Source organism: Xiphias gladius, chromosome 8, assembly GCF_016859285.1.
Source record: "Xiphias gladius isolate SHS-SW01 ecotype Sanya breed wild chromosome 8, ASM1685928v1, whole genome shotgun sequence".
NCBI lineage: Eukaryota > Metazoa > Chordata > Actinopteri > Istiophoriformes > Xiphiidae > Xiphias > Xiphias gladius.
The window spans coordinates 10121357-10135527 of record NC_053407.1 but is presented as its reverse complement, the minus strand read 5'-3'; the positions used below and the strand labels follow the sequence as shown (position 1 = coordinate 10135527).

The following is a 14171-nucleotide window of genomic DNA, read 5'->3' as shown; positions in this document are numbered from 1 at the left end:
TAAGGTTTTCATGACATAGGGATCCATGGCACACACAGTAAGCTACTGGCTAAAAGTTCTGGAGGTAATTGAGAGCCAAACTGATTTGTCACCAGCAGCGTGAGTCACTCGGCACTGCCACTAGGTGGCGGCGTGCACCAAAATGTTGATGCACATTAAACTAGCACTGACGTGATTATGCCGATCACCTCAATTTATTTTCGACCACAAAACCTTGCTATGCACGATGCTTACAACAGCAGGTCATATCTCTGGCCCCGCAAGCTCTTTGGAACTTGGAGAATTTACTTTCTGACAGAAATCATGCATTAAAGTATAAATGACGCATGCATCATTGTTGTGTCTGTCAGATGTTAAGTGTAAACACTGCGCTTCAATAAGCTTATGAATGGTGATGGAACTGCAAATTAAAAAGGCGCAGGAGTACAACCAGTAGGCTATAGCCTTTACCAAAACATGATTCTTACAGAAAAATAGAAAAATTATGTGACTTGGCAAGAAGGTAAACTCTATTAAGCTAGTAAAAAAGACAGGCAGTTATATATCCATACACGGATATATCACTGTCAGCCTTTGGATATATCCATCCATGGATACATCTCGTTAAGTGCATTATTGCATGAGGCAACGTTGCCGTGGAAGCCGCAGACGCCAGTCGAGGAGGGTCAACCTAATTTAAAACCCCCACTTTGATAGAAAAGAGCTGCAGCCAATGGGAGCGGGTTTCGATGAATTACAAGCTAATCAGATCTACAAGGGGGCGGGGCTAACCCAATCCTCAGGACGAGAGAAGGTAACTGTTACCAGAAGAGTGTCAGATGAAAGCCAGTTACCAGCTAGCGTACAATACGTGTACACTGAAATAACTTATAACGCAGGCAGGTGCTTACATGAGGGTTAATGACGAAGCGTTTTATTTCATCCAGGGATATTTTCTCGTAACCCAGACAAAGGAATTGACAGAGTTTGAGCTCCGTTTTTTTGGTAAGTCTGAATGCGCAGCTATGGGCTGACTGACAGGAATGGCTTGTGGGAAGGGTGAAAAAAAAATCGTGTTATCTGTGCACTCAGAGCTAGCTATGGGAAATGTCGCCAAATAATGTTAGCAAACCCGCTTCTAGCATTTTGCTGTGACACTCATAGGAAGGATGACCGTGAAGCTTGCAAGAAACGAGACGGGATGTAGGACAAGAGACTGTACTGTATCATGATGAGAGCGGCTGACAGAGCGAATGAAAGCTAGCCGGGGGATGAAGCCTGTCCTGGTTCTATGTGCATTGCTGATTTGCCTTATTTACCACGTTACGTTTGTTTTGGCCTATGTAGACTAAATTAGGTTGTTTAGTTTATCTAACGGGACGATAATCCCTCATTTATGTCGATTTGAGTGATGTTATTTACGTTGCCTCATAATGACCTGCTTGGCCATGTGCACAAAATGTGTCAAGTTTCTTTCACAATACATATCTAGAATGACTATCAGTACAGCGCGGACCTCCGCCAAGGCCGATGTCAAACAACAAACATCAGACTTCGGAGGAAAAAAAAATCAAATTCATAGTAACTAAGCCAGATCTGCCCCAAAATTTAATGGGTTCTTGTCCTGACCCATGCCCCATCCCTCCAGCAAGTTCGTTCCTTGGCGGAGGAAATAAACATAAGACGAGCCTGAGTGAACCATCAAATTTTGTCATTTATTTTTAACATGGAATGTAAAGTTTTTCTCTGGTATTCTACTTCTGTGGCGAGATACATCTTTTGTCTGTGTGTGTGTGGGACAGAGTGAGACAGTGGAGACAGTGTATGCATAGTTTTTTCGATTCCAAAGCAAACATGTATACTTTAAGAATCCAAATTAAATGCACCAGACACTTTATTGTTTATGAATGGTCCAGTGCATAGATAAAGCAAAATTTAGACAATGATGTGCCTTCAAAATGAGAAATAGAAATGAGTGTTACCATTATTGTGTGCTTTGGTAATGTTACCATAATCAAATAAAGGTATGGAATAATTGAAATAGAGCAAGTGCTAATGTTTATTTCAGTATATGGCTGATTAATGGGTTAATGCTCAAGTAATAACATTAAATGTGGTTGCTTTGTTTTGAGAGTCACATTGTTGCTCTTTTGTTTCCCGCAGCCATTCTTAACTGCAAGCACATGTTATGGAAGGAGGGGCCTTACTAAAGGAGACCAAACCAGGCAATCCTCAATAACCCAAAACTTGATTGTCTCTTAGGCATGAATCTTCCCTTCCTAACTGGATGAAATGCCTTGACCTTACCTCCGCCTTACCATGGCAGGTTTATTCTCCTCTGTGGGTTTGGTGCTGATGCTCAAGGCTCTTATGAGTGTCCATGGCCAGCGTGCAGTGTTTCTCGGGATAACAGTGTTGGTAACCCTGATCGCAGCTGACTCACCTGCTACAGGTAAGAGTACACCTTTCGCTGACTCACACAACATGATCCACTAATTTGTACCTTGTGATACATAACTGACACAGATCATTATCTCTTCAGATAGCTTTGAAGAAGAGCATGGACAAGCGATAGACAAGCTGCCCTTGAAAATGCAAACCAAAAAATTACTATGAAAATCCTTTTGAAGGAAAAAAATCCCATTCATGTTTGTTATTTTAGTTGATAAGAGGTGAAAATCAGCAAACGTTAAACAAAGTCAATATGATATATTTTTAACAGTGAGGTCCACAAATTGTAACAAAACCCAACATTTTTATGGTGTACAGTATATCACTTAATCTAGCTGACAAACTATATAAATTACACCGAACTGAAAGTAAACATGATTGCTATGTAAACATGTTGAGTGTGTGTGTGTGTGTGTGTGTGTGTGTGTGTGTGTGTGTGTGTGTGTGTGTGTGTGTGTGTGTGTGTATGTGCGGTCGGGTGTGATAATGGTCTCCAAGATCCAGCCTGGGCAGAATCAAGATTGTTGTTTTGATAAATTAGTTTCTGGTAATGGTTATTTTCTCTCGTCCTGAGGATTGAGTGTGAGAGAATCAGAAACCTTACACAAATTTATTCATTTTCCTTACCACTTGTCCAGTACAGGTTAATTTTTTTCCATTAACCATTATTGACTTAGGGCAGGTTTGTTGTGCATTACTGCACATTTTCAGCAATACTTGGCACAATTACCGACAGTCACATCTAGGAGATGTTCAGTACAACTACAGTCTTGTTTGTGGGCCACTGAGCAGCTGCACTGGGGCAGTTGGGGTTATCATGTGCCTTGCTCAAGGCCAACTTAACCTGTGACCTTTCAGGCATAAGCTTGCTGTCCTAACCTTCAAGCCACTGTTGCCAACGTCTACTTAAGACTTCTCTTCCCCTTGATCAGAAGTTATAGATATCGTATAGCCCTAATAGTGCAACTTCTGTTTGCTTTACTTTTAGCCTAGTACTGTACACCTTTGTAGTTTGACACAAAAAAGTCTATGTCTGGTAGTTTACCTCAGCATGAATTTACTAATGCCTTGATTTTCATGTGAAAAGTCAAGGTTGCTGCCTGACCTTGGATAGCTGTGATATTCCTAATGAGGACACTCATATGTTTGATTCAGGATCTTCACAAGAGGCAACGTGGCTCTATCCCTACGTAGTTAAACAAATTTCCCATAATTAGAGAAAGAGAAAGGGTCTAAATCCACCCATTTGATGGGTGTTTTCCCTGGGATTACTTTTATAGATAAAGACATGATCCCACCGACTCCCCTCCCCCCACGCATTGCCCAGTGAAACAAACCCGTTTTAAGGGCAGCCAAAAACTTATGATATTATGTGGTAATAGGATTATGTAGTAAATGCCAGGGTGAAAGCCTTGTACAGGAAATCAGGAATTAGTAAATCTTAAACTCACACTCATATGATAACGCCTCCATTCACAGCTTTTTTTAATTTCATGACCAATAATGTGGGCTTCCGACTTTCCTCAGTTTACTGCTAATGTATTGGTTAGGCCTTCATAAGAATGTTTTTATCCAGTCTATAGACCTCGTGTAGACAATATACCATTAAGCCACTCTGTAAACAATTTCAAGCAATTGTATAAGTTTGAAGTTTTGATATCTATAAACTTAATGTATGTTCCTGTTTCTGCCATTTTGCATTTGCTCATCTTACTCAACCAGCTGTGTGTTTGTTAACTGGTTTTTATTAAGTCCTCCTGTAGAGATGGTTCTCCTAAAGTTACAATGTGCTTGTAGTGGATGATATGACCTGACGGTTTGGACAGTTGAAGTATTACAACTCTATTCATAGAAACCACGAAGAAGTTCCTATAATTGTTTTGTCAGGGTTTAAAGTGCACATTCACTTTGATATATTTTTTTCAAGTATTTTGACTCCCACATTTCGTCTTTTTGCATCAATGACAATTGTATCCTAAGCCTATAGAGGATTTTTCTGTTTTTCATGTCAAACTTCCATGAGATACTGTATACTTTGCAGTAGATATTCTTATTTTAAGCAAGTGGCTCAACCCGTGTAGTAGAATGGGAGGAAAAACCGAAAGGTAGCACATATTTATTCTGGTGTTATACTGCCCTTAATGTTCTGTATTTAGGACTACTTCTTTTGCACATGAGATTTATCAGGGTTGTTCCATCTCCTACGGGAAGAAAATCTTCCACCAAAGCAGAGCGGCTGGTTTTGGTTGATATATCTTTGGTTGATGATCACACCAAGCTAATGCAGCACTTTGAGGAGCATCTCATGTGCTATATATATTAAGACAGTTCTCCTGTGGCAGATTGCAAACCACTGCATCGCATGAGAATACATTTATGAGCCACGGTTTGGACAGACTTCAAACAACTGCATGCTGTTCTGAAACAGTCTGTTAAGCACTCTAAATTTGGGTGAACATTATTGCTGCGTAATGGGGACATCAAGGGATCGACCTTGAGTATTTTTTTTACTTAAGATATGAAATCAGTATGAAAATATAACACTATACAATAAGATTATGTATTTGTAAAGTAAAGTCTTACATACAGTATAACATTTGTGCAAATCTGCACTGTGATTCAGGATAAGCTTTATATAGTATAACATTAATACAATCCTATCTACTGGTATGTTGGCCCATACAGCTCATTATTACCATTACTTTGAAAGTGCAGTCCTTTGATGTTCAGGAATACTGGCTTTTACTTTCAGCTGCAATTATATATTTTAAGACACAAACATATTTTATTTTAGGTACTTTATGTCAAGAAATCTAATATGGATATATATAGTTGTAAAAGATTTATTAAGTATCTCACTATGTGAAGTAAAATACTGACAAGAAGTATGACCTGTTTTTTTTTAGACTGTTGAATCAGTATTATACATACAGAGCTAAGTTAGTTAAGTAGATCACTGATTGATCTTGGATATGACTGCCCTTGCCTCTTGCACAATACCACAGTTTTTAAAAAACGGTATTACTTGTAAGTTATAGCTAAAAATCTAATTAGTCAGTGAACCAAGTTAGCATATATACAACTCTAAACATAATGGTAAACTTCTTGTCCCAAAATGGGAATCTGTTGGAATAGCTCAAGTTATTGTATGGCAGGAGGTGCTCATTATCTTTACCTATCGCCATAGAGATTCCAGCATTCAAGTTTGGGATCACAACTGTGTTTCCACGGTCTGTTTCAACAGTGAAATCATCAGTCTTACAGCTTTCCTCTTCCAGACTCAGAAAAGCGCACTTTATAGTTTCTAGGTCAAATAGAGCATGGCGACTTACGTTTAATTGTTCCTCCAGACCCAACATCATACAGTCATATCCCTCTTTCTTACCTCCGCGCTTCTCTTGCTCTTTCTTGTCCTCTGCATAATTTCCATGATTTAAATAGTTCTACAACTATACCTTATATCTAAAATGGAAAATCTTTACAATTATATAGGATATGATTTTAAACTTCATATGTAATACCATAAAGTGCCCTTGCAGTTTCACCATAACATCCCTATCTCCATCCCTATCTCTGCACTGCAGTGACTGGCAAGTTCAACACAGCAAACTTCGGGCCAGCAACATCCTGGCTAATTACCAGTGCAGACCATTTCCATGTGAAATGTGATCTGTGTGGGATGACAATATGGCCATTCATTATTCATTAGAGCTGGGAGCCAGTTGAAGATCAATGGGTAGAATCTGTCAAAAGCCAAACACTGGGTACTTTTGCACTCACCATTCAGCCTCACCATGCAGCTCTATTGGAAAGCAGCTGGAGGCTGACCCTGCCTGTCTACTGACTGGCCTGTCCCAACATTATTTGGCTGTGTGGAGAACAGTGGAAGCTTGTTTGCCAGTCAAGGGTGGGTCAGGGTGACACATTTTAAAAACAGTGTGTCAATGTTATTCTTCCACTTGTTCATCAGTGTCCATCATGATCTTTCCGGATATCGCATCAAAATTACTACATATAGTTATATAGCTATTCTGAGGATGGTTGTAGTCTCTTCTCCATAATTTTTTCCAGTTGTCAGCTATTACGTACGTCATACTGGTGGGTTGTGATGTGAAGGTGCCATAGTGGGGGCCTTTGAATGTACATCTGTTAGTGATTTTGTGTACCCTTTTTTCTGTTTTACCAAGGCAATTTTCCATTGCAGTTTCAGCATCCTACAAGTGTCCAAACTTAGCATGAGTATTGTTTAGGTATTGTTTAGAACAACAATCTTATATAATCATGTACTGAAAAACCTCAGTAATATTTTTTCTGTTGTTGTTGTCTGTCTTGTTTTTCTTATCCTGATATAATTACTAGTAGTAGCAATTAAAAAGTTTCCTGATTATGATTTGTTAACAGTTTTATCCATGCTGTTTGGATTTTTGGATTTAATTATGATTACAAAGGTAGAAATGACCAATGGTAGTGTTTTAGGAAACTTGTCAATATATGTTTTTTCTTATACATTGTTTTATATTGATTTGCTTACATTACATGATCCATTGCATATCATTTAAAGGATACAATGATCACAACTAACTTTACATTTTCTCTATCTCCATATTCATTATCTTTAGCTTGTAAAATATCAGTTTATTAGTCTTGTAACCATGTCAAACTCATTTAGCGTTATTTAGGCTCATGGAGAGCATCTGAATTTGTGCTGCTAGATAATCACCAGATGGAAACTATTCTTATGAAATGTATGTATATCTGTTTTAAACCTAAGAACTAGAGTTATCTCTGAGAGTAACTTAACTAGTAACAATTCTCTTGGCAAAAGTTGTTGGTAAACAAGCCTATAGTAAACCTTTATTTATTACAAATAGATTGGCCTGGCTTTGCTTGCAGTTTCTTGTGCTAACAAACAACCTTTCAGTGTTAAGAGCTTGAAATGTACAATGCAAAGTTCACCATTTGACAGACGGCAATGTGGAGGCCATATTGTGCTGAGCCCAAATCACTATGTGCTCTGATGAACTGCAGCTGATTACTTATATATTTATCAGAGCAGATGGTGCAGTTCAGCCAGGCTTCTTTAGAGCCACTCTAGGCAAAATCATTTTGTTTTGGGACTTCTCAACATCCCGGCAACTACAGTAAGTATTTAACCTAACCCTACACAGTTATTTTCCTTTTCTGCTCACATATCGACTTTTAGGCCAAATAGAAAACAGTGTCCTTCCAAAGACGGCTTAACCGAACCCGGTAGACATTGTTTGCTCTCCCAGGACCTATCGCCTGAGAGTGGCCTTATTGGGAGGATTGAGGCAGAGTAGAGGAGGTTGCTGAGTGACGCAGTCCTCTGGGCCTCTCTAGTTACAAGTTTTTGTCTTCCTGTCTTTCGAAGAAAATCATGACTGCAGTAAGTGAAGGAGTGTATCCAGATTTGTGTGTGTGTGTGTGTGTGTGTGTGTGTGTGTGTGTGTGTGTGTGTGTGTGTGTGTGTGTGTGTGTGTGTGTGTGTGTGTGTGTGCGCTTGTCTCTGTGTGCGTGGTAGTGCAGGGCTTTTCTTAAAGAATGACCTGGTGTCATTGCACCATCATAATCCACTCTTTGATGCTGATCACACCATCATAGCCATCAATTGTGAGGAAACCCCTGCAAGTTTTTGTGTCTGTTGTGGATCTTTTATTAACTTAAGTTTTTAAATCTGTTATGCAGTAGCCCAACATGGTGCAAATCTCTGATGACTCACTAAAAATATTTGGGAAAGTCAACTTTCCTTATAGCTAACTATAGCTTTAACTCAGATTCCCTCATTCTCTATCCATTACCTCTCTTCCTCTTTCTTAATGGGACTCTCGTACTACTCCCTTCCCCTCCCCCTTATCCTGCTCTCCCTCTTTCTTGCACTCCTGTTTCTCTTAAAAAGTATTCCCTCAGGAAAACAAAACATGTATCACATGAATATTTGATGAAGTGCAGGCATGACCCCAGTCAGGTCTCCAGTCCCATGCTCATTTTTAGCCAAATTGGATGAATTAGTTTATGGTAGATATTAGCAACCTCTCCGACTAAAAAAACTTTATGTTGTGCTTTTTTTCTTTATTGGCCTATTAGATCATGAGCAAGATTTAGTTTATCATTCAAACTTAGTTTCTATTTATAGCCTTTATAGATATAAAGCTGTTTTTAAACTTTTACTGTTTGATGTAGATTGAATACAAAAAGTCAGTCCACTGGAAAGCAACTGGTGCAGGTTTGTAATAAATGCATCCCTTTAAGAAGTCAAACTATTTTTTTTTCTGTGGGGGTCTGCTTGAGCTTTGGCAGAGATCTTGATCTAATTGATCTCCACTGATAAAAACAATGGAATCTTTCCCATCTTAAAAGCTTCCCCGATAAACTAAATGTCAACAAAGCTATATCTTGATTGTTCGTCTGCACTCAGCATACGCAGTTCCTGCCAGCTGAAAAGAGCCAGTCACGCAAGGGGCTCAGCTGAAAACAGAACCATGTGTGGGGTTGTAGTTAGCTATCATTAATACCAAAAGACCCTTTCTTCTTCTCTCTTCTTTTTTCAAATTACACAACCATTAAGTTACTTTTTCTTTTTTCTTTTTTTTTCTATAAGAAGTCTGGCAAACATAGGAAATTATATCATTAGAAGGCACTGTAATTGATAACTCAGTTTTCTTGACACACAGGAGAATATATGTGCCTGCGTGCATTATTCTGTATGGTGCAAGCACAGTTGCTTTGCTGATACCTAGCATTTGCCTGCTGCAGTAACCTTATTCTGATAATTAAAGGTAGGTTGTCGCTTATAAAATGCTTCCAATAATCACTGTTGAAAAATGCTGTTAGTCCTTATATCTTTGTGGTGTTTATTTTTCTGTTCATGTGTAATTGGTTTGTACTGAGACCCATACAGCTTGCCTTTAGCTTGAAAGCACTGTCTCTTCCACTCAAAAAATGGTCATACTCATCCTTTCACCAGGCAAATCATATTTGGGCTTCTCCCAGCCACTTGGATTAAAGCAGATTGAGACAGAAACCAGTTGTTGTCCTTTTCATCTACTGCAAACGCTGGTCCTTTGTATGTCAACTCTCACATGCCCAAATATTTCACTGTGTTAAAGGACACCGATTCAGTTTAGAGTATTCCCTTGTTCCTGTTTTCCATATATGTGAGTTCAGGGTCTGCTTGAGTAAAGGAGACCAGGGGAAGGTATTTTCTATGATTCAATCCCAGACATCAGCAAAACGCTGTCTGCAGACAGGCATTATCAGGTTAACTCTGTTCCAGCCTTGGGATCAGTAGTCATGAGAGGAAAGTAAAGCCAAAATCACATACTTACTTTTGCGGTCATTGTTACTGGCTTTATTCAAGTCACCATTTTATGCATATTAAGTAGAATTCTTCTGTGTTGTTATCCATTCTCCGTTTTCACAGTTTTTATAGTTTACTCTGTAGATTTTACTTTCAAAACACTGAATTCCAATGTCAAATTTTCAAAACTATATTCAAAAATATACGAACAATGCTTCAGTTCTAGGAACTTAATTCTAAAATCTTGCATAAAATGTTCAGGCATAAACATTCAAGCACTGATACTTGTGTCATGTCCACAAGTCACAAAGCAATGTGGTTTAGCTAAGTTGATAAAAATCTAAATGAGAAAGAGCTACACTTCAGTAAATGCTACAGTCAAAGCAAAACATTTCTTGCCCTCTATATTATGAGATATATCTAAACATATTCTTACTCATTGATGGTGGAGAAGGCAGAAGGCTTCACAATAAAATCCCCCCACAGTGACTGCCTTTTAAGAAAGGTACTGCTAGCATTCTGGAAATTGTAAATTAAACAAAAACAAAGTAAATTTATGCAAGTAAAACAAAAATAAGAACACCAGAATCATATATAAAAAACATGTTTCTTCTGCCATCTTAATTTCCATGTGTAATAATCCATTTATTCAGACACACTGGACTTCTTTAGAGCAAAAAACAGTCAGAGACATATATTGGTTAGTCGAGAGTTGAGTTGATCCAATATATGATCTCATAAGATTTTGCCATTATCTAACCTAGGTATATGGGTTAGTTCTATTTCAGGTGCCTGAAGTTGGGTCTGCTTTCAGCACAGTGTTTCTACCCTGTTCCATCTCTCTTTATTCCATTGTGGGGATTTTGTAAAGGAATATCAGATCAACCGCCAGCAGTAATAATCCCTGTCTTGTCAGAATCCTTTTTACATGATTGCTGGCTGTGATCCAAGCCTGCAACCCAGATGTAGAAACAGGAGCAGAACAAACCAAACAAGCCAAAAGATGGGCATATATTTTTTTGTATCATCAAAAAACGAAGAGCAACCAATTCTGGAGAAAGACTGTTGATTTTTTTTTTTTTTTTTAACTCAACAGCAAAACATTAACACCCCTTCCTTCAGTGCTCCTTCAAAAGTGCCACCCCCTAATTCATGGACGTGCATTGCCAAGGCAACGACACAATGGCGGAATCCAAAACATCTTATAATGCATAGAAATGGATACTCTTTCTCATAGCTGAATCAAACCAAACCTTATAATATAAAACGTCATCAAACAAACGGCCTGCGCACAAACACAGCATCCAAAACACAACGGAACAAAAACAAACCACTGTTAGTTTTTTTAAAATTGTTTTTACAAAACTACAGGGACAGAAGAGAGGACCGCAGATTTGTAGTTTAGCTAACAAGGCAGTTAACATTACCTCGCATAGCATTTCAAATTATGCATCAATCCAAATAATCCAATGTTTTTAGGTCTTTGTGGCTATAAAATACTTTGCACGTGTACGAACAAATACCGTGATATAGAGCAAACAACGAGACAGCAAACTGTGGTTACAGGCATTGCTGCAAAGCTAACATGCAGAGGATGAGATGGTTTCCCAGAGCCAGCACACCAGCTGCAGACAGCGATATTTACAACTCTCTTGCTACTATAGCTAACATCACACCAACAACATATCTTGGCATACTATAAAGTAAGCTGAATGTCCATGGGCAAGTAATTTAACGTTACAAGACACAAAAATTTGACACAGGTACCTGCTTGCTAAATAACCAGTTGGGATAAACTATCACAAACATTAGCAAACAGGACAGAACAATATGGACCTATTGAATCTGTAAAACATAGCAAAACTCATGTTTTACACACCTGTCAAGCGTCTTCATGCCTTTCAACTCTCGGTTGGAAAGCTTTCGTCAATGTTAACGCAGCTCTTCACCCTTGCCTGATCATAGCACTTCTTTTTCCCTTTTTTTTTCTATTGACCTTCTCCTCTTTGGCTGTTCTTCAGACATCACTTATGTTGTAGGGAGTACACGTCGCCATCACACCACAGCCAGTAGACACCTTCAAATCCCCGCCAGCCTCTCGTCTGCAGTCCCAATCAATCCCATCCAAAACTCCACATGGTCTGGCAGCTACGGAATGGTAGACTGCTCCTTCTCCTTCCCCTGGTAATCCTTAAATTAGAACTATCCGTTAGCATGTGTCAGATTTACCGTCTCCCACTCCCACTGCCCCCTTTCCCCTATCCCCCCTGTTCTTCTTTCACTTGTCCTTGTCCTTGTTCCAAGCCACTTTGTTTGTTTCCCATTTAAAGGGCTGTGTACAGACATCAGATTTTTTTTCAGCACGCAAACAGAACAGACAGCAAGTGGACCATGAGGTGATATTCGCTGAATTTGACAAAAAAGTGTATTGGATTAGATTTGCTTGACTGATTTGACTGATTAATAAATGAGATGTAATAACAACTTGTTTATAGTCACATATAGTAGAATGCCTAGTGTAAATCACTACAGACATGTTAGATTTGTTAATTTGTCAGTTCGGTCAATTGCAAATTTAGTTCAGTGCCATGACCAAGTCAGCTAGCTATTCGTTAGACCAAGTGTAGGCTAAAAGAAACGTCAAGGCCTGACGAATGGGAATGTAATCTCATTAGCCTGGGATTTTTCATGTAATGAATAAATGAAAATCTCAGTGCATTTATTCATCAGTGTTGTCAAAGTAATGAGACTGTGCCATATTTTTTCATGCATATATTGTACGTGGAGCTGATACAAGGTATTCTAATTTTTTTGTGAGGAAGCATGATAATATTTTTTATTGAAGATACTAATGTGATCTTTATAAAACTTTACATATAGTTTATTTATCACTTTTAAAGACCGCTAATGCAACAACAGTCTTACTTTGTTTTTATAATGACTTTTTATAGCCAGTGAAAGGAGGATTTATTGTGAAAGTGATTCACTTACTCCAAAAAGAGAAAATGGTGACTGACAGACTGGGACAGTGAGCCTAGGAAGAGATAGGAAAACTGCACTGGAACACTCATTTACATGAGCTGAACACTTGACATTTGGGCTCTCGTGACCTGATATTTGAAAGGCGTCCCTCTTGCTTAGTTCCACAGACAGGCCCAACAATGAGTGGCCAGCCAAGTGTGACGCACTCATCTTTCGGGGGACAGGTGGTAACGCTGCTTACTCTTCAAGGCCTTTGTCAGTTTTAGCTTACTGTAATGTCAGCCTTAATTCAGTCCAGTCTCACTTGCTCTTTTCCTGGCTGCTGTCTGTCGCACTGAGGTCTAACTGTCATTACCCAAGATTAGCCTTCAAGTATTAAGGCCATGGCTGCTTAATTAGTAAGAATAACCCGCCAGGTCTTCCTGAAAACATCCAGTAGTTTAACACAGTTTTTGATTTTATTTTAAAGATTTTTGTTTTTATTTTTTATGAAAATAATATTAATCTCCTGGAGCGGAGATTAAACTACAGCAAGGATTCTGAACAGTGTGCTGAATTAAATGCCGCCATAACAGCTTCAATGTGCCTTGGCAATGATTCTCCAAGTCTCTGGAACTCTACTGGAGGGATTAACGCCTCTCTTCCAAAAGATGTTCCCTCATTTTGTGTTTTGATGATGGTGGTGGAGAGGACTGTCTAACACGTCGGTCCAAAATCTCAGATAGGTGTTTAATTGGGTTGAGATCTGATGGCTGCGAATTGTCATACTCATCAAACCATTCAGTGACCCCATGGGCCTATGGATGGGGGCATTGTCATCCTGGAATAAACCACTCCCATCAGGATAGAAATGTTTCATCATAGTATAAGATGATCACTCAGAATAACTTTGTATTGATTCGCAGAGACCTTTCCCCCTAAGTGGAAAAGTGGACCCAAACCACGCCAGCAAAATGCCCCTCACAGCATTAGACAACCACTTGATCCCCTCACTCTAGGGTTCAAGCATTCAGGCCTTTACTGTTCTCTTGGTGTGCGCCTCACATGCACTCGGCCACTTGTCAAGAATATGGTGAAGGATGACTCATCTGATCATTTTTTTCTACACCTCTGTCAGCCAGTGCCTATGGTTTTTGCACCACTGTACATTATACACATATCACTAATGCACAAGCATCAGGATCCTCAAATATGAGCTGTCAACCACAATTTCCAACCCTGTTTACTGACGTCTTTCCCAGAGATCTAAATGCAGACGTCACTTTAGTCACTGCTCCTATTGAAACACTAGTCAAATGAGCAGTCTTTGTGACTGAAGCTCCTGACATCTGTGCCCCAATAATGAAGCCTCTTTCAAAGTCACTTCAATCTTTCCCTCTTCCTCTTGATGCAAAATCAGAATCAACTGGGCCTGCTCAGCATTTTTATACCTGCCACAGAG

General features: G+C 39.1%; 1 protein-coding gene across 1 annotated transcript in view; it reads left to right on the top strand.

Annotated features, from left to right (window-relative positions):
- Positions 1 to 823: 823 nt before the first annotated feature.
- si:ch211-1e14.1 (UPF0606 protein KIAA1549) overlaps positions 824 to 14171 on the top strand; it is a 42940-nt gene continuing 29592 nt past the window's right edge. The window contains exons 1-2 of the mRNA XM_040133536.1: positions 824 to 984; positions 2306 to 2431. Of these exons, the coding sequence (XP_039989470.1) occupies positions 891 to 984; positions 2306 to 2431 (220 nt within the window). The 5' untranslated portion in view covers positions 824 to 890. The remainder of the gene's footprint in view (positions 985 to 2305; positions 2432 to 14171) is intronic.